Source organism: Mizuhopecten yessoensis, unplaced genomic scaffold (assembly GCF_002113885.1).
Source record: "Mizuhopecten yessoensis strain PY_sf001 unplaced genomic scaffold, ASM211388v2 scaffold717, whole genome shotgun sequence".
NCBI classification, from domain to species: Eukaryota; Metazoa; Mollusca; class Bivalvia; order Pectinida; family Pectinidae; genus Mizuhopecten; species Mizuhopecten yessoensis.
Window position 1 is genome coordinate 66,155 of NW_018403686.1, and position 21,717 is coordinate 87,871.

Here is a 21,717-nt window from a genome sequence, read left to right on the forward strand (position 1 = left end):
CCCCCCCCCCCCCAATTTTGTTAGCTCAGACTGTATATGTCACTACAAACCCAAACCCGCCTTCCTTCAATCTGTTACCTTATCCTCTAAATAACTAATATATATATATATAGTCTGTCATTTATGCTGCATTAACCCAATTTCGTGACAAACTCTTCAATTAGTTGAAGGTGGTCACTACATGGTAGAACTAGACCAATGATCAAAAGTCGATCTAAACCCCTAGAAAATGTAAAATTACTCTGAAAAACCTTAGTTTAGGTCCAAATGTATCTGTAATAAATTATCATGTCCCTGTGTTCCGGAGTAAGAGTACTTATTAAATATCTGGTTATAGTTTTTACCGCAGTTACCTCAAGAATAGCTGCAGCTCGATGTCCTCATCAAAAGTCCCAAGCTGCTATTAAAGCTCCTTGACAGTTACCATTCTCTGTTTTCTCCACTTCTCTCACATAGGAAACGCTGTGTACCAGTTACATTAGGGAATAGCATAAACTCGTACAGAAAACTTTTGGTGATATCAACATAATGATAATTTAAAAGTGATGATTAAGAATTCCGCTTCAAGACCCTACAAGTGTTAACCATATATCGGTAAAGAATTTTTAATCCATATCATAGTAATCATAGTATTCTTCCATCATTGGAAATCTCGATAGAGATTGTTGCGATGCCTCTTCTTTTTGCTTTATTCGCGTTAACTTTATACATAGACCTAAATTAACGGTCCCTTTACTTTAGGTCTCTGCTTTATATGACAATGAATGCAATTGCATTTGTGCCGCGTGATGATTCTCTCGTTCCCGTCTTGCATAAACTTGATAAGGCTATTGTAGGAGGCAAACTTAATTAGTACCGCAAATATCGGGGAATATTATGATTAATAACTTGAAAATAACTCCAAAATAACACTTTAATAGAAATAAAACTAATTTATAGTGTGATGCTTGTAATACTGTTTATTACAATGTTGTATGATTGCTTAGTACGAGAAGTGGATTACTGTCTATACTATTATATGATAATGTAGTCTGAGGAGTGTAAATATGTCTATTATATCAATGTGTGATGTAATATATGATTAGTGTTATACTGTCTATCATCATAATTATCACCGTATAATGACTGTAATAGTACCTATTATATCATTGTGTTGTGTTTATAGTACTTTATGGTATGATGCGTGTACTATTATTATTCTCTTATGTGTGTGTCTGTCCATGTGCATGTGTGAGTCACTATGTCAGGGTGTGACCATGATTGTGAATGCATTTTCTTCTCTTTTCAATAGTGTTTTGTTCGTTATTTCTGTAACTCTTCGTTTTTGGAGGAAATAAAGGAAATAATAATAATAATAAAGAAACAAACGGCGCATTATAGACACCAACCATTTGTGCCCGGAGTTTCCCTGACTATACATTGATTGACTGATTGATTAATAGTTTTTACGTCCGCTTCACTACCGAGTAGTTCGTTTATCCAGCAGACGAATCCTTAATTTGCATTCATTGGTCACCACTTTCTATGACTTGAATCCCTTTCTCTGTCACCAGGGAGGTTCAAATTCAAGCGCGAAAAAACTGATAGTCGGATAGTAAACGAAACAAGTTACAAACGCTTTTTACAAATGCATACCAAATGCTATAATATAGTAGATCCGACCTTAATATATATATTAAAAAAAAATAACCCAACAGCTGTAATTAAAGGAATGTTCCAAGCTGCTGCAAATATAAACTTCCGGATTAATTCCAATTATGAATTTAGAATTGACTAATATCACGTGACAGTTCAAAATGGCGACGTCGCCGAAGGAGCGTTTTGATGCTGCGGTGAAAGTAATCCATGGTTTGCCAAAAAATGGTTTGTGTATTTGTTTTGGAAGTTAACAAGTGCATCAGATAGAAGTAACATTCGATATAAACAGATTGCTATGGTCATACAGGAAGTATAAGCTTATTCAATCGGCTATATAAGCAATCTGTTGTTGACATATCGACAAAACATTACAAGTAACAAAGTTCAGTTTCTAGGTATGACGGTAACCGTCTGAATTTTGGACTCTTATGATATGTAGCCAAGTGTTGGGTGTATGTTGATACTGGGGATACTTTAGTTTGTTGAAATACTTTTAACAATTCGGTCAAGAATAGGGAATGTTCTTTTCATAGAACAAAGCTACCAGTTAAATTCTAGACGTTTTGGGAATCTTGGACGTTTCGGTACCAGATAGTTTCGGCTAATAAAAATATAATACTTTGGTACAAATTTCCTTAGATAAAGAAAATTACACGAACAAACATTCCATGACACAAAAGTGAGGAGTATTGGGTTGAAATTAGCCAGTTTCTTACGGCTCTGACACCAGACTTGGACATTTTTCGAAATGTAAATTCGAAATATTCAAAAATCTTTTTCACATTTTAAAAGAACTTCTGGGAAACATCGTAACACGTGATTTAAGTACCAAAATATATTAGTACCAAAATAAAAAACCAAGTGTTGGAATGTCGTTATCTGAAGGTGATGGTGTCTGCATCAGCTAAATCACAGGATTTTATTTACTGATGTGATTATGTCACTAAAATATGACAAAGGATGTTTTATTATTCATGGGTTTGGTTATGCCTCAAGAAAAAAATTGACAGTGTTATATAATAAAAACAATAGCACCCATTTATATCAACAAGACTGACCAATTGATTAGATAATTTACTGTATACCATATGTAATTTTACTTTAATACATACTGAAAAATTGTATGTATATAATCGGTATTGCCATATTGTGATAAATAAATATTAATGCAAGTCCCTTTTAAGGCTTTACATTATTTCCTATACACCATGATAGATCAAAACATTCATCAAAATCCTTTAATTTGTTCTCATGACCCTGTGTTGATATATTAATGTCAGTTACCAACCTCTGAAACTCCCAGTGTGGGTTGTCATCACCCTCCGCGAAAATTCATGTTCACTTGTGGGTTGTAGGGCGCACCCTCATATTTTTTTTTACATTCATGTCAGTACATAACTACATAAATCTATTAATACTGAATGATATTTTATTATATTTTAGTTTCAAATATTTTCTTTTTGAATATTTATAATCAACAAAACAAGAATACCCAAAAGTAGAATGCACTGTGCATTTGATTAACACTGGCAACTGTTTCGGCTTATTAGTTGCAAATGCAACTACAATATGTGTATTATTTAGGCTGTTCTCAGGAAAATAATTAAATAATCACCTTCAAGACAAATCAATGGAAACAATTTTGGTAATGTGAGAAGCGGTGTGAAATCTCCTTCCTTTTATATATATATATATATATATACTGATATTGCTGTAATTATGACATTAGAATGAAAGCAATTCAATGACTTTACATTCAAGCTTGGTCAATGTTACAGATGTCACAGACAAGACGCCATCATACATGTAGCTAGCCCTGAGTTTCTTCTGGTCCCGACACTAGATTTAGCCATTTTGACAGATAACTGGATGTCCTGTGTGTATCTATATAAGTCTGGTGTCGGGGCAGAGAAAACTGGGGCTAACATTTAGCATACCACCCCATAATAGGCTTTCACAATAATCTAAAGTATGTGAAAATAGTGATATACAAAGGATAGTTTTTATGTATTAGGAGTTTTAACAAGTTAAGGGAGAAAAATATTTGGTATAATACAAATCAGATATGTATGTTGTAATTTGTATGTTTCTAGAATAATATTGAAGTATAAATGTACATGTATTTACAGGTCCGTTTCAGCCTTCCTATGAGATGATGCTGAATTTTTATGGGTACTACAAACAAGCTACAGAGGGGCCATGCACAAAAGCAAAACCTTGGGCGTGGGATGTCGTTGCCAAGAAAAAATGGTTCAAGTCTTCTATTTTAATGTCTTATTATTAGCCCACCATCATCTGATGGTGGGCTATTCAAATCGACCTGCGTCCGCCATCGTCCGTCCTTAAGCAATTCTTGTTATCGCTATTTCTCAGAAAGTACCAGAGGGATCTTTCCCAAATTTTATATGTAGGTTCTCCTTGGTCCCAAATTGTTCAGGGCAACTTTTGAGACTGATTAAATAAGCAACATGGCCGACAGGCAGCCATCTTGGAATTTGACAGTGAAGGTTTGTTATGGTTATTTCTCAAGAAGTACCAAAGGGATCTTTCTCAAATTTTACATGTAGATGTCCCTTGGTCTTCAGTTGTGCAGGGCAACTTTTAATACTGATCGGTTAAAAAACATGGCCTACAGGCAGCCATCTTGGATTTTGACAGTGAAGGTTTGTAATCGCTATTTCTCCGGAAGTACTGGAGAGATCCATCTCAAATTTTATATGTAGGTTTCCCCTTGGTCCCTTTTTTAAAAGCAGGTTAACTTTTGGGACTGATCGGATAAACAAAATGGCCAACAGGCAGCCATCTTGGACTTTGACAGTGATGGTTTGTCATCACTGTTTCTCAATAAGTAGTCGAGAGAAGCACTGGAGAGATTCATTCCAAATTATATATGTAGGTTCTCCCTGTTCTATAGTTGTGTATGTTTGATTTTGAGACTGATCGGATATAAAATATGGCCAACAGGTCACCATCTTGGATTTTGGTAAATGAAGGTTAATTAGGCCATAATAAATTATTTGCTAGATTATCATCCCCTCCCGCCCCCTCTTTGAGGCCCCGCCCCATTTTTTTTTATTTGCGAAAAAAAAAACGAAAATACGAAATACGGATTTTTTTCCGTTTTCCGCTTCAAAAATTAGTTTTATATTATCAATTTCCGGTTGTAGAAAACTCGTCGTCTGCAATATGGTTTTTGTAATTCTAAAGCTGAAACGGCAACTTGCCGTTCTGAAAGATTGGTATGGGTGTTCAGTAGCCGATACTAAAACATTAATGCAAGTCTTTCATGAATTAGCCGAAGGAACAATTGACAAATCTGCGCCCGTCGAGTGTGGTAACAGGGCCGTTGTGTCGGCCGGTAAATCGAAAGTGGAACTGACCCAGTGTGATGGCGCATGTACGGTGGGGGAAGTGGTGTCGTACCTCGGAGCTTATTTAGAATTTAATATTGATGCTGATACAGAAGAGCAGTCGGCAACTGCCATTGCGAAATCCGACGCATTTACAATTTTAATGTCGGGATTTTCGAAAGCAACAATGACAAGGTCACTGTAATTAAAAGAGGACGATATGTGAAAAAGTAATGTGGTGTGTATTCATACCAAAAGTTAGTACAGATATATATGTGGACTGAACAGTGAAATGGTGTTCAATGTGTATACTGCATACTCAAAGTTGTTATTAACAAAAAATAAAGATAAATGTACACTGAACATGCGCCTTTATTGCACTATTTTAACACATTTGCAACCATTTCAAATTTTAGGAAAAATAAAAAATAAAAAATAAAATTCGCCCCCCCGCCCCAATTTTGAAAAGAATTTGGATGAGAATCTAGCAATTAATTTATTATGGCCTTATCACTATTTTTTAGGAATACTTGAGGGATCTTTCCCAAATTTGCTATGTAGGCTTCCCTAGGTCTGCAGTTGTGCATGTATAGTTTTGAGAATGATCAGATAAACAAAATGGCCGACAGGCCACCATCTTGGATAGTGACATTAAAGATATGTTATCACTATTTCTCAGGAAGAACTGGAGGGATCTTTCCCAAATTTGTTATGTAGGCTTCCCTACATCTGTAGTTGTGCATGTTTTAATTTTGAGAATGATCAGATAAAAAAAATGACAAGCAGGTCACCATCTTGGATTTTGACAGTGAAGGTTTGTTATGGCTATTACTCAGGAAGTACTGGAGATATCTAGTTTATATATTTATAAATGAGGGACAGACCGCCTGAATAAGCCATCGAAGGCAAAAAGACTGAGCAGTAGATCTTTAGCACTTAGTATTTTATTCTATATGTATGTTACTGTTAATTTCATTAATTAAGATCCCTACAAATACTTTGTTTTATGCTCAACATGAAAATGAAATTGGCAAAATATGAACAATTCTGATTAGATCAAAATTTGTAATTCTTTTATTATCATTTCAGGGATGCTTGGACTAAGCTGGGGGACATGGATCGTGAGCAAGCCATGATAAGCTATGTTGAGGAACTCAAGAAGGTGAGTCATTTGTATCGTGTTGTGTAGTGGCTTTGTATATGTGCTCACATTGTTGACTAAGGATATATGCTACGTTACTGGGATATGTCCTTTCCCCACTTGTAAAATATCATTTAAAAATAGTAATTTGGATTCTGTTCATTGATTTGTGGCACATTAGAAATGTACTCAGACCTGTCAAGTAAACTGGGTCTTTCAGGTCAGACCCAAAACTTGAGGTTATAAATGCACATTTTATGTCTCCAGAGAAGTCTTTAAATCACCCGTATCCTGATACCTTCATAACATAGAGTAAACCTTTCCCGTTTGTCTGTTCATCTGTCTGTACAACCTCTTTGTTAGAGTTTACCTTTGTTCCAATACTAAAAGCCCAACAGTATCAAAATCCACACGTTGATCCATCTTGAGGAGTGTTAATAGAGGCATCAAGATTCACCGCGATGCACTTGTACCGCGATTATTTATGTTCGATTCGATTCACGATATATTTTTCCTGATTTTGGATATGTCACAATCTGAATAATAGTGTGTGCAGTTTCAGCCAAATTGTCTGTCAGATGTTCAATTTCAAATCAAAAGTGTGGAAACACTTCGGGTTCCCGTGTGTCGACGGCTTATATATCTCATTTTGTTTATATTTTAAAATAAAGGTGTATCGAATCGTGGTACAAATATCGAGATACGTGTCGAATCGTGGGTAAAGTGTCTCGTGACAGCTCTAGTGTTACATCATTATATTAAATGTAGGCCACTGTGACCTATATGTTCTGCACAAACTTTAGTAAGACAAACAAACTCTAATAAACTATACATTGTGTGATGTAGCATATATCCTTATGGCAATACACAGATTAGCATATGGCCAGATGACTTCCAAAATTTGTTTCACATAGTTTGTTATTTACCTTAGAAGACATTGGAAAAGAAACAAAAAATAACTGTATTTTAAATTTTATACAGTGTACAGATCAATGTAATTTTGAAAGATAGATTTTTTTGCAATGCAAATTCATATTGAAAAATAAATCTTGAAATATAAAAAAAATAATTAAAATATACTTGGTTTAATAAACATTTGTAATATACATTTGACAACTGAAGATGTCAATGAAAGTAGTTCTTTATATTTTGAGGGATATCCTAAAAGGTCTGTTATATGGTATTTGACATATGGTAACCAAAGGGGCTGGGTACAGGAATTATGGGTTTAAGCTTATATGAGTACAGGAGTTGTGGTATTATGATAAAAGGGACCCATAACTGGATAGCCATAAGATACTACAATGTCATTCAACTTGGCATTTCTCAGTTAAATTCTACTTGATTTTGAAACATTTGGTACCAAAATCAGTCTTATACATGTATTATCTTCAAGTGCAATGTAGCTACTACCAATAGGAACACAGAAAACATCAACAAGTTAGGGCATTGATTTTATAGTAATGTTAACCCAGTGGGTTACAGTTTTATCAAAGTGATGTAGAATTTGACAGAGTAGCACCAAGTTTAATGGTGCAGAGATATTTGATGATTATGCAGTCTTTGGTTCCCTTGAACTTATACATAATACAACTCCTATATATTTACATACATAACCCCATATCTCCTGTATCTGACCCCTGTGGTTTTTCAAGAGTCCATTAAAAAAAACCTATTATGACATTTTTTATTTTTTTTTAAATACATAAATTGTTCTGAAATTGTTTTGTTTCTCATAAATGTGTTCATTGGTTATTATGCAAATTATATATTAACTTGGCTCTTATTGCTTTTTAAAAAAAGTCCATTTGCCCATTTACTGCAAATTGCTTTTGTGCCCTTATTGGCTTTTCTCTGCTTTATTCACTGCAATCCAATTGGCTACCAAGGTAGTTTGAGTTTCACGCTTGCTCCTAACTGAACCATCTAACCTCATGCTGTTGGTGAAGTGTAAATTAAGATCCCATTGTGTTTGTTTGTGTTTATCCTTGATTCAATCTCTTACGATTTTGAAATATTTCAATTCTAAGCACGTATATATTTGTTATTTTTCTTTCGTTTACAAAATTTACTGTTATTTTGAAATTTCAAAGCTTAACATGGCATTCATTCCTTTTGATTTCTTTCATTTTTGCACATTTTCTTTTTGCTGTATACATACAAGTGTTTTATAAGTGTTTGTTTGAGTTTCAACAAGGCTGCTTACTCTCACCTGTTTATTTTTTCAGACCTGTGAAGTATCTGATAGGAATACTTGGGTGTACAAAATGCAGTACTTTGATTTCGTTTGTTTTGTGTATCATGCTCTTCATCGTCAGAAAGCTAACCTTTAAAACATTGTTATGCCCCGTCCTTTCAATATTCAATTTTTGGCAGGATTAAACACTAGCTATTTTTTCTCAGTAGTCCACAGGACTAGGTGAATAATTTATCTGCTAGTCCTGCATCGACGAAACATCTCAAGGAACATTAAAGTTGACTGTAGGGGATTAACTTTGCCATTAAATATGGTGAACTTTTAAATTTAAATTTTGACAAATATGCAATATATCTGTATTTTAAAGGATTTTCCAAAACAAATATTCTTATTTCATAACCTTTCTATCAAATGTTATCACAATAACATATTTGAATTTACAAGTCCAAAGGACCATTTAGGTTAGGTTAGACTCAACAGTCCTCGGTGAAGATAAGAGGATTGGTGTTAGTATCGAACTCTGTTTGATGTATATTAGCATAAAGCAAACATACTCGATAGCATCATAACAGCATCATGGTAAGAATTCCATAGGAACGTGGTACTCATGGTGTCACCAACACAGCTGGCCGAGAGTACCACATTGAACCATTCCAGCTTTGGAATTTATCTTATTGTCAAAGGGAATGAACATATTGTTGGCTTAGAACTTGTTTTCTTCGATTCAGTTTTAAATTGTTCACTTTTTAACACAAACAAACGCATAAAACAACATGATTAAAGAAAAAAGATATATTTATAAGAAACTACATGTACATATGTGTATTTCTGGATTCTTTTTAACACTGCAGCATCACATCTCACCTAATGCCGTCTCTAATGTTACCTTTCAGAGTATCGAAATATGCACAGCAAAATTACGTCAAATGAATGAGAATGGCGATAAAGGGGTAGGGACATCTTCCTTATTTATCTTCACTCAACAGTTTGTTGTACAGGGATTTTTCTCATTATATTCACAAAAACCTTGTTATACTGCCATCACTTGTCCAGTAGACTTTGGGCATTGTAAAAGCATTCATTAAATATAGAGTGATATTTGTAAAGGATTGGTTGAGAGAGGAAAATGATAATGCTAAGCTTTTTGACAATTTTTCATTTGAAAATGAGGCAATATATCAAGATTTTAGTGCAATTTTAAAACATTTTTTTCTGAAATGATTTTTTCACAATTTTTTAATTCAGATATTTAGCTTTCGTTAAAATTTGTTTTTTATCAGTCTCGGAAAAGTTTACAAAAGTCACATTTTTATATAAATCTGTTTCTCTATATAAATTATTTTCAGTTTATTAAATGTAATGCTAACATAGGTCAGATTACCGGGCACTTTGGGTACATTTGCGTATCCGGTTGAAACGGTTGAACCTGTAAAGAAAACGACAGGTACAGATCTGGACCGACGCTGACCTCAGGAAAATTTGGCACGTGTATATTGAGGGGTCCAGACCTACCTGGCCGAAACTAAAATGTGGTCCAAGTGCGTTCGTTTATCGTGGACTATTTCTGCCCCACACTTACCGTTTCAACCGGGATTCGCAAATGTAGCCTATATTCTCTTTGGAACGGGAAGGGGGTGGGGCAATATTATAAGTCAGTGGAAAATCCCTGTTATACATACTTTATATATCTCTGCAACTCCAAACCATGTACAATGATCAGAATGCTCTGTGTCACAGTCCTTACTTTATATGGTAGTTTACACCTTTTTATCAAATATCTTGAGAAAAGTATTTCTTTCAACCACTTACAAGTATTTATTGCATTATTGGTTTCAATTTTATGTTCTTATCATTCTTTCAAGTTTGGACGAACAGTTTTCAAACTTTTCGAATTAATTGACTAGACAAGAGATTTGAACTTAGCTTAAAGTTTGACTTTTAGTGTGAAGTTTGACTTTTAGTGTGAAATTGCACAATTTTCATTTCAGCAATTTGATATTATTTCATTAAATATTAGCTTGATTAGCTTTAAAAATAAAATGTGTAGGTTATATATCAGCTTTATTGAAAGTAATAAAATACAGGTTCTGAAAGTTGCCAATCCATATGTTAATTAAAAAAAAGTCTAATGACAAAAAACACCCTCCAAAATGACTATTAGGAATACGTTGCTATTCAAATTATACCCGGTAAGTGTCTTTTATTATATTTTATGATTTTTTCAATTTTAGCTGAATTTCTGCTTGAAAAATGTTGCTAGAAAATTATAAATTCTGTACTTATTATAGTGTGACATTAATCTACCATAATAATTGATTTATTATTCAATAATTACTACTAGTTTTCTCAAAACGCAATTAAATGGTGACTTTTAATGCATTTATCATAATTATTTAACTGATTTTAATAGATCGTGATGCCCTTTTAGTGACTGCTTACATATATGTGTATGGTGGTAGCGTAAATGAGAACATTTAAATAGACAGTTATTACTTTCTGTTATTTCATTATATAATACAACAATTAGGTACAGTAAACCATGTTAATATTAAGGATCTTTGTACCACTGTAAATAAGTGCTGATTTTTCCTACATGACCATATCTTTGATAAATCATACATTTCTGGAAAGAAAACCCTACCTTCGTTGCGAGGATAAACAAAATATTGTCAACAACAGTGTTCTTGCATATCCAAGCAGAAGTTAAAGGGTGATTTCTGTTACAAAAACAACAACAGGCCAGTGGGACAGGGATCCTTAAACTCCAGGGGACCTAAGTCATTATTTTGTTGTAAAAATCAGTTTAATGTATTATATATTAGTTGTAGAGATTACCCATTACCGGAACCAGTCTGCGACGTTAGGCACTAGTCCGATGCCCACGACTGGTAAATTTAAGCCTGGACTAGTATTGAAAATATTCAACTAGTCCGACTGGACTAGTGGCAATTTTCCTCCAAAATAATGGAAATGTTATTGATTGTAAAAAATTTGCATAATAAAGCTTGTCACAAGTTTTAATCCTATCGTAAAATACGGCATTTGTCAAAATTTATCAAAATTGAAGCGTTTCGATGAGTGAGACTGGGTTCCGGATTTTTCATAGTTACCAAACTTTACTTCTGGTTTATAACCACGTGAAACCAACCATGGTGATTTTGCTAAGCTGGAGGAAAGGTTCAAAACCAGATTAGCCTGTCCGTGAACAGACAGAAAAAGATGCTCTAACACGAAACCAAAATTTACGGTTCTGGCTAGTACTTAACGGCTCGATGGAAACAACAGTAATACTGTATTAGAGATAATTGGCGATCACGTTCTGTGCTCCTTTTCTATAGTTATTGAGAGACATTTTGTTTTGATTTCTAATAATTTTCCAATTTAGATTACAATTTACACCTAATGCTGGACTAGCAAATTCACAGTCGGGCTATTAAAATCCTGGGTTCACTAGTCCAAATGACTAGTAAGGAAAAAAGTTAACATCACAGGCTGCGGAACCTTTGACTGGGGACAGGAATAAGTAGTAGTTTTGTAAAAGGTTAGTGAGTCTGTGTAGCACATTTTATTATGGAAGAAGATTGTGAACAGGGGGAATATATTACTCCGAAAACTTTTCCAATTATAGTCGGACCGATAAAAGTTACAGCGAGTCATTTATGAGTTGTGTTCCTGCACATACATAAAGAAAATTTCAAGATGTAAAATTGAGATATATATTTTTTTCCTGCTGGACTTATATCTTGATTTTAAACCGTAGATAGTGGAAGCTATGCCTCAGGATCAGGTGGTGAGGGAGTTTATGGCCAAACTGGGAGATTTCTACGAGATTGTGGACGAGAGGATGCCAACAACACAAGATGTAGCAGGTAATACAGGCGCAAAACACCTTTGATAGTGTTCGTATATACAGTAGTCCTCGTTAATCCAGCTGTATGTATCCAGGCAGTTTGTAAGTATATGGGATGTAATGGTCATTTACCATACAAAATTGTCCCAGTAACCCATCTAACAATCCAACCACATTTTTTCTGTATTATCTACAATCAAGACTTGACTTTATTATGGCAGTTTATTTGCAATGTGATGAAAAGATGCAGCACTACCGGAAGGAGATTGTTTAAGGCACATTCTAATATTTACATTTTAAACAGCAGTTTTTGGTCCTTACATCTGTCAGATTATACCTGGTTAAAGTTTTGTCTACCTGGCAGGTGGATATTTTTTGTGTCATTCTTTATACTGAGAACCAACTATATAAAATCCAGACTTTTACTGGCAAATAATTTAGAATGCCTTGTGTTGTAATCTCAGTAACTTTATAATGCTACCATTTCATTAAGTTAGATGCTCACAGGTTTGTACCTGGAACAAATTCACATGAGTTTAGATTGTTATTTACATCATTAATAGTCCATAGTTCCCTTTTTTCAGAAACAGGGCAATGTTGCTATGTGAAAATTAAATATCTGCAAACGGAATTCCGTACAGGTACTACTAGTACTCAAGTTATCCACTGTAAGTGACTTTAGTAAATTGTTAGTTAAGTTATGGCTTTTCTTCTAATCTGGGCATGAAGAAGACCTTGACCTTGACCACTCAATGCGTGTGGACATAGCACGACAACTGGAGGAGGATGACCGCAAGGAGGAGATTCCCGAAGACCTAAGGACACAAGAACTGGAAGACAGCCTCAGAAGGACCGAGGCACTCGTTGACCAGCAATTAAAAGAGGGTAAATATAGTCGAACATTAGATGACTTTTAAGTTATGAGTTACACTCTTGAAAGAACCAATGAAATGGCAGTTAAATCTAAACTACTATTGTTGTATTATTCAGAAAACAAATGTTCAGAAACCAAATGTCCAGAAAAAAAAGAATTTTACATGAATTAATGATTATTATGGAGTTAAAGACAATGTAAACCTGACCACGTATGTTGTTGCTGTTTCAGTATCATCACAACTACTGACCAACGGGGTGGAGGATGTGTCGATGAAGAGTGGTCAAGGGGACAGCGAGAGTGAAGAGGAGTTCTGTGATACTTCGGATCATCCCTCACAGGTATGGCTTCTACATCTATGATAAAATACCATACAGTTAGGACATTTCTATCAGACATGCAGTTTCATGTGCATGCTGTCCCAAAGCAACAAGGATGTGACCCAATATTCGCAAAATACTGATGCTGTGATTTGGAAATACTGCCGACAAGATAGAACTGAAATGTGAAAAGTTATTGATATATGTCAGATAAATGGCATCAATTCTTGTGTACAAAGAAAGTTTGGTGAAACAGGGTATGCTTAATATTGCTAAACCACTTTGTTTTTGTCAAAAAAAACTTGAGGGGAAAAAAGATGTTATATTTTTCACAATGGTGGCCAGTTAAGATGCATTTTAATGGTGTGTTAGAAAGTTCTTGCAATTGGAATGAGGGAAAATAACTTTTTCATTCCCAGGGGTATGAGATATGGATATTATACTCTCAGGTTTTTAAAAAAGGGCAAAACTGTCAGCAGAGCCTAATGTTTTACCAAATGTGAAAAACCCTTGGTGGCATGTCCCTATCCTTCACCCCTGGACCCTGTGAGTGTCTTATATTCTCTCTTGGTTAATATTTCAAAATTCTAGCTAATCTAAACTTATTCTAATTTTAATAAAAACAAGTGGCTCAAAAGGGCTTGTATATCTCACCTAGAAATACTAGATATTGGTAAAAATGTAGATGAGGGTAATCTGTTTGAACAAAATGTATAGCCCTTTGTCCCAGCAAGCTACACGCTGAACAAAGTTCCATTTATCGTTACTTCTTGGTTCATTATAACTTCTGAATCTGAAATTATTAACATATTTGAGTTCTCTCTGAATACCGTTATTCTCTTTATACCCTATCATGCTATAGACCAAAAGTCATGATTCTAGACAGATGGTTTGTTAGATTAAGTTGTTTCATTTTACTCCTTTGTCCTTAAAATGTTAATTTTGAAAAAATGTTTTTAAGGCACTTACAGGCAAAATGTCATGACACAAAACTTCAAAGTTTAATCATTAGTATGAGTCACATGAAGATTTCAGCACATTTGACCCTTGCTCCTTTGATTGTAGGTCAAAGTAATATATTTGAACAAAATTTAAAAAAGTCTGAGCTTCCTTTCTTTAGGACTCGCCACCTCGAGAAGTAGATGATGTGATGTCCGGTCAAACAGTTGATCATCAGATGTCCACACCGGTCAAGTCAGTTCAAAACAAGGCTGGAAACCACGTCCATTTTAACAACAGTTTGACCGTCCTTTCTGGAAACAAAATCACCGAGGAGGTCATGTCACCAATATCGAAATCTAACCTCAACACAAACGAACAATTGAACATTCCACCAAACTTTCCATTCCACGCTGTAAATGGCAACACAAGACAGTTTTCTGACAGCATGTTGACACACGGTGCTTCACCAGATTCACAGAATGTCTCGTTAGAGAGTGTTCCAGATGTCAAGGACAGGTCGACAAGTTCACTTGAAGATTCTTTATCTGGACAGACGGACACTATTGGTGCACGTGGTGATTATAAACCAGCAGGAAGTAAAGGTCAGGGGAAACCACTCCCAAGGGATCAATCACAACCAGCCAGAACAGGTACCAGGACAGGTAAATATAGGGAGTCCTCAGGTATTGGCCAAAAATTGTAAAAACAAGGCAAGCAGATAAAACAGTAGTTAAGGGGCAATATTATTCTATTATGGCCTTTTCCCGAGGGAACTGTTCTCTTATAGTGTTGTCTGGGGAGGTATAGTGCCCAAGCCGGTAGGCAAGGGCACTATACCTCTCCAGACAACACTATAAGAGAACTGTTCCTGAGGGAAAGGTTCATAATAGATTTAGTACATCACATGACTGTCATTTGACAATAAAAAGTAAAATGTTTAATAATTAACAACAAATGTCTATAAGATAATTGTTTGAGTAGATCTCTCCTTTTTTGTTGCGTATTCAATTCACTGGATTGAATCACCGCTAGGTCACATACGGTTCCCCTTTCCAGTAGGAAGTCTGTAAGTACTGCGATGTCAAATGGTGTCGTCTGCTTCGTCTTGATGCATTGCTGAGCCTCTGCGAAGCAATCAGCATTCCTGGTCCCGAAATTTGAGCTGAAAATAGAACAAGGGTAGTTATCCAATAGCTATCCTAGAAATTATCATGTGATGTACTAAATCTAAGTAACAGTATCCTGGTAAAAATAAAACTGTCTTTTCTCCTTGTGGTACGTGTTGTTAGCAAATACTGTTTGTTCGCAGGTCTGTTTATGGCCCAGGGTGGAGGGAGTGAGACCACACCCATGGGGTCTGGCAGTGGTAGACATGGCCAGGACGAACCCCTGACTCAGTCTACAGAGCCGAGAAATGACGAGCTGGCGGTGACATTGATGCGACTACAGCAGGACATGAACCGAGTGTTGGCCCGTCTGGACAGCGTAGAGTCTACAGTGCAACAAAACAGATCACAGGTATTTAAGTTAATGGTTTCATTTTGACCTTGTCAGAAAAAGCCTTGTTTTAAATTCTGTCTTGCATTGATCTTTGAGGATAACATGAAAAGTAAACCTCTTAATCCCCAGATCAACAGTTCTCCCTTGCAAGGGGGTAAAGTTCATATAGGGAAATAACTCTTTTGACTACTATTTTGTGCATTATTAGCAGGAAATAATTGGTACGAATAATTATGATGAAATTGTATTTAGATGGTATCAGAAAGTAAGATCCTGACCTTTTCCCTGATAAGGACCAAAGGAGAAAAATTGGCTAAATAACATGTTGCGGATCGATATCTTTTATCTGTTTATTTGAATCAATTTAGTGATGCTTTTTCCTTAGGTGACATGACAAATATTTTTCGTTGTTTACATGCTTCTCTGGACAATGAACACTACCTATAATGTAACTCAGGTGACGGCTAAGGCCAATGGGCCTGTTGAAGAGAGTCAAAATGCAGAATTAATCTAAAGAGTTTAGGATGATATTACCGTTGAACTTTTGATCATTTGAACAGTGCACTCGGAAACAAAATTTCAGTCAATAAAATATTGTAAATAAAAGCTTTTACATCTTTTCAGAGTGACAGGAAAGTACCTCAGTCTATATGGGTAAGCTCTGTCTTTATTCTTATAATTCAAAATATCTCAATCTTGTTTTGGTCACAATGGAATACTAGTAGTAGATGCTGACCGAACACTTTTTGTGACCCTGGTGATCATTCTGCTCACAATTATTCATTTCCTGGGGTCCAGTCTATTACAAAGCTTTATATGATGATTTGCCATGATGAAAGGATGAACTTCATTGAAATTTAAGGTTAAAGGTCCAAAGTAATAGGTGAAATATTATGTTGAAGGAGGACATGTGAAAAATTCATGATTGAGTTTATGTTAGAATAGCTTTGAATTATCAATGACTTTTTAAAATGCAGAATTCTCGCTGGTGGCCACTCCCTTCACTGACTGGGAGGACATTCTTCTTTGTATTTGTTTGGCCATTTGTCGTACACTTATTGTTAACGAGGGTGTTCAGAAGAAGAAGGTAAAGTCACACTTTTTACCGTTCTCATTATTATAATATTGGTTAAGGAGGAAGGTCACTAAAGCAGAAGGAATTACCTTTGGTAACTTTATATTGAAATTTCTGTTTGAATAACTTTGTACGAAAATTGAGTTGGGATGTGACCTGGTGAAACTTATTAATCAGCATGACCCTTGTATGGAAAGCTAACATTTGCTTTTTTCAATTTGTTTCATTTCCCTGTTGGTTATTCAAGAAATAAAAAAACTCAATTACATGTTTTCACAGAGAAACTTTAGGGCAAATCTTTTCAAAAATATTGGTATATTGGTACTTAAAAAATGTTGTAATGGAAGATGGATAACACATGAATTCTTCAATTTTCAGGCGAAACCGATAAAGAAGATTTTGAAGAATGAAAACCCATAATGTGCCAAATTCTCCATCATAATCATTAATGAGGCATCACAAATGAGCTTAATCCTATTGGGGCATCTGTCGGAGCACTGTCTAGTCCAGTTGCCTGCTCACCCTATGTAACACAATGTAATTGCATTGTACCACAGGTTGATTTGTAGGACTTCACAGCTATTGACAATACACATTGATTTTGCGTTCATTATTGGAAAATAATCTTTATTGTGATTCTTTCCTAAAATAGAATCAACAGTGAGACACCTGTGTAATGTGTTATATGATTCAGACTTGTTTAATTAACCCTTTCAACCCTAGGTAACTTAAGTAAACTCTACCATGCATTGATCGGGTTGAGTCTATTATGGTCCACAGTGGTGAAAGGGTAAATGGATAAAAAGTTGAAGGTAAACTGGAACAAATACATTGATATCAGAGAGCATAAATGAAGGAATAGATAAGGGAGATAACTTGTTCAATCACAGGTAAAATATATATGGTGAAAATTACAAATAAATGTATATTGTGTCCAATTACAGATAAATGTATATGGTGGAAAATTACAGGTAAATGTACATGATGGTAAATACAGATAATGTACATGGTGGTAGAAATATTTAAATGGTGGTAATATACATGTGAAAATATAGGGTGGTAAATTACAGATAAATGTACATGGTGGTAAATTACAGATAAATTTACATGGTGGTAAATTACAGATAAATGTGCATGGTGGTAAAATAAATGTACATGATTTTAGATTACAGATAAATGCAAATGATGGTTAACTACAGATAAATGTACATAATGGTAAATTACAAATATATGTACATCATGGTAAATATATAAATAAATGTATATTTACATGGTGTAAATTACATGTTAATGTATGAAGTGAAGTCCCAAATCGCAAATCAAATATTCCATTGTTTATCAAATCGTTAATCAGTCCAAATTTAATATCATAGACCATATTGACAGTATCATACACTTATATGAAAAATCACTTTCAAAGTTTCAGATGTGTCAATAAAATACAAAGACTGTATGTACAGGTATTTGATTAATGTTTGAGATATTGGTAAATTAAAAAAAATTGTTTGATCCTGGGATAAAGAACAAGATAATTCAGACAAAAGGAGGAAGATTTCTTGCTACTGTTGAGCTAACAGTTTTAATGTACAGTAAAACAATGCACATGTATATCACCCGGAAAAGATACATATCTTATTTTACTCCTGAAGTTATGATATTCAAGAAAAAGTTTATCGAATCAAGATTTCTGAAGAGTATGTGTTCAATTCACAACTGGCTGTGAGGGTTTTATTTTGTTGTTTATGTGTATATAAATATCTACAAAATCTGATGACAGTAAACATATTTGTATAGCCTTGTTGTGGATACCTGTAAACAGTACTGCTTCTGTTGGGTAATGCTTGATTAGGTGATATTTCATTATCAATGGCTTTATTGCTTGTGTATTGTATGATATACAGAGGCCTTTCACCAGTGTTTGCTTTACTTACCAATTATTCAGTAGACACATCAGATGGGACTGTTACAGTGTCGGATTATCAAAGGAATCTTTAATGGTGTTTATTGACAGTTTCTTTTTTCTTTTTTTTTCTTCTTAATTTTAACAGTGATTGTAAAACACCTGACCTTCCCTCCTTCAATTGCTTGGCATTTGATTGATAAAATGTCTAATTTACAAGGCTTTTGGTGAAAAAGATAACAAAATACATGGGACAAAAATTTGTTTGCAGAAAACAAACTACCACATTAAGAAGACTTCATTCCAATATTTATTAATTTAGGGGGACCTGTATTACAGGTGTATAGGGGGGACCTGTATTACACATTTGAGATTGTTCGTATCTGTGATATTTTGCGTATATAGTGTGTGGATGTCAGTCAGTATTATAGTGTGTAGGTTAAGTTACTATAGTTTACTTAAATTCCAGAGAATATTTACACAAAAACATTTGTTGTGGAATTAATCACAAATTACCGTAGGTCAATTTAAAGTCCATTAAGGTAGGTCAGTTAAGGTAGGCCAATTAAACATTCAATTAAAGGAGGTAACTGAATGGGTCAATTTAAGTATGTATATTGTTAATGTTTATTCAGATACAATCATATAAGAGATATATACATATATCTGTCATTTTTTCTACCATGATGTCAAAACCTCTTAAATAACCACAGATAATAATTTGTAAACCACTTTGAGACGACCTATGAACTAAGTTGTGATAAAGCGGTATATAAGAACCTCAAATTATTACTATTATTATTATCAAAAAATTGTAGATCAGTTGTGAAAATATGTATTGTCAAAAATCAAGTGATTTACCTAAAATTAACTTGGAGTTTTCATTTGTTGGTGGTATATTTTCACGTTGCTGAATGGCGATATCTTTATTGTTATGCTAGTAGACCTTAATTTACATTTGGTCGGAGTGGTCCTTTTCCTTTCAGTTTGATTTTATTATGCATGTTAAGATATATACAAAATGTTCAGCAGGGCTCGTTAAAGAATTGAACTTGAATAAAGCAGAAAATTTGCTTTGATAATGAAACCTGTATTCCATTCCCTCTGTTTAATTTGACATGGCAGGGGATAACTTAATTCCCCAAGTTAGAATTGTAAAGTGTATCTGGTTGTTACTGTAATGTAATATATAATTTGTTTTTATAATCTTTGACCCGATCTCTGTAATGAACCATTTTTAAAGTAATATGTGATAGATTGAGAGAGCTACAGCATGATTGATTGATGTTTTAAATGTGAAATATCAATAGATGGGCGAAATCCGTGCATATTTTATTGACCAATTTGCTTGTATGTTGATGGAAATTAAAAGAATATGTGAGGATTTTTTTGTGTAATTATTTGTTTGCCTGTCATGTGATTTGTCACTACAGAATGTTGTGGACAATTGTACAATAAATGATCATGTTCATCTGTAAATCTCCATTTTCAACTTAATAAATAAAAGAACTATTTTGAAACTTGTGTTTTATGTGGTGTTCTGGGTGAAATCTACTTTCTGTAACTACATTCTATTTGACAGGTTTCTGTTTGAAAGAAATCATCATTTTTTGGTCTTTTTTTGTAGCCCACCATCATCAGATGAAATTGAATGTTTGTTTTATCACTATTTTCCAGAAAGTACTGCAGGAAGTACTTAACAGATCTTTCTCATATTGCAATGATCAGATCTATTTCTTTCATATTAATTTCTGTACTTGTAAATATGTGAAACGACAAACTCACTTTAAAGGTTGTCTTTTCTACACAGCAGTATAAAGTTTAGATTAAAAGTTTCCTCAAGGTGCATTTACTATTTACATGACTCTATCAAACAGATAAGAGAAAAGATGGAGCTGACATATACATGTAGCTAATGAAGATGGTACAATGGTGGGCTGGGATCTCTTGTTATCAGCTGCTGAGTTCTGATTTAGTACTGGTGTGTTGATGCTGTGGTGAATTAGTATCATGCTGGTCGTTTGAGATAGCATTAACTACTTATTGTAGGAGCTGAGAGGTGTGGCTTGACCTGATGTAATTCAGTAGATCCAGTCCGTTATTTTCTGATTATTTTTGTAAATAAGGATTTGATGATGTACCTTCTACTTCTAAATGGTACTGACCAACTTCAACAATTTGAAGATAAAATGTCAGACGAGGAGTGAAACATGGAAAGAGATTGTTTTTTAAAGATACAAGATGGTCTAATTTGCGTTTGAAAGGTGACGGTAGAGGGCTGATTTGAATAATTCCGTTGTGGGGCTCGAAATAATGTCAGGTGGGAGTTTATTCCACTCGGGTATAGTTCGAGGGAAGAATGATGCCTTTCTGGTCTGGGTTTTTGAGTGCGGAATTTGATACAAAAACTGGTGGTTTGTTCGGGATTTTCTAACTGTAGGGATTAATCTGTCTGATTTTACGATAGCGACTTTCTGGTTTACAATGTTATGAAGCATGGTCAGACGAGCATCTCTACGTCTATCTGCTAGAGGGTGCAGCTTTAGGTGGTACAACATTTCTGACACACTGGAGGTACGATGGTTGTACCTGTGCTTATTGAGCACATAGCGCGCTGCCCTTCGCTGGACCATTTCCAACTTGTCAATATTTGTTTGGGTGTGAGGGTCCCATACTGTACAGGCATACTCAAGTGATGGTCGAACTAATGATTTGTATGCCTATAGTTTGGCCGATGTTGAGCCAATTTTAAGATTTCGTCTTAAAAAGCCTGGCGTAGAATTTGCTTTTGGGCAGATAGTATTTATATGTGAATCCCATTTAAGGTCAGATGATAGTGTTACACCCAGATACTTGGCCTGACTAAGATGTTCCAGTATGTGTCCATGTAAAGTATAATTATGGACTATTGGAGTTTTGTTTTTAGTCAC

At 34.7% G+C, this 21,717-nt stretch overlaps 1 protein-coding gene across 3 annotated transcripts; it reads left to right on the forward strand.

Moving 5' to 3' along the window:
* The first annotated feature begins 1,789 nt into the window (after window positions 1-1,789).
* LOC110452133 (acyl-CoA-binding domain-containing protein 5A-like) lies at window positions 1,790-19,848 on the forward strand. Of its 3 annotated transcripts, XM_021500492.1 has the most exons (12): window positions 1,790-1,863; window positions 3,768-3,888; window positions 6,078-6,150; window positions 9,220-9,276; window positions 12,087-12,195; window positions 12,906-13,061; window positions 13,282-13,391; window positions 14,491-14,974; window positions 15,622-15,830; window positions 16,437-16,466; window positions 16,790-16,899; window positions 17,266-19,848. In XM_021500492.1, exons 1-12 carry the CDS (start codon window positions 1,797-1,799, stop codon window positions 17,276-17,278), a joined length of 1,539 nt encoding a protein of 512 aa, XP_021356167.1. In that variant the 5' UTR covers window positions 1,790-1,796; the 3' UTR covers window positions 17,279-19,848. The 3 variants fall into 3 exon arrangements, with proteins under 3 accessions (XP_021356167.1, XP_021356182.1, XP_021356174.1); XM_021500507.1 differs by lacking the exon at window positions 9,220-9,276; XM_021500499.1 differs by lacking the exon at window positions 17,266-19,848 and having other exon boundaries at window positions 16,790-16,903.
* Window positions 19,849-21,717: the final 1,869 nt, after the last annotated feature.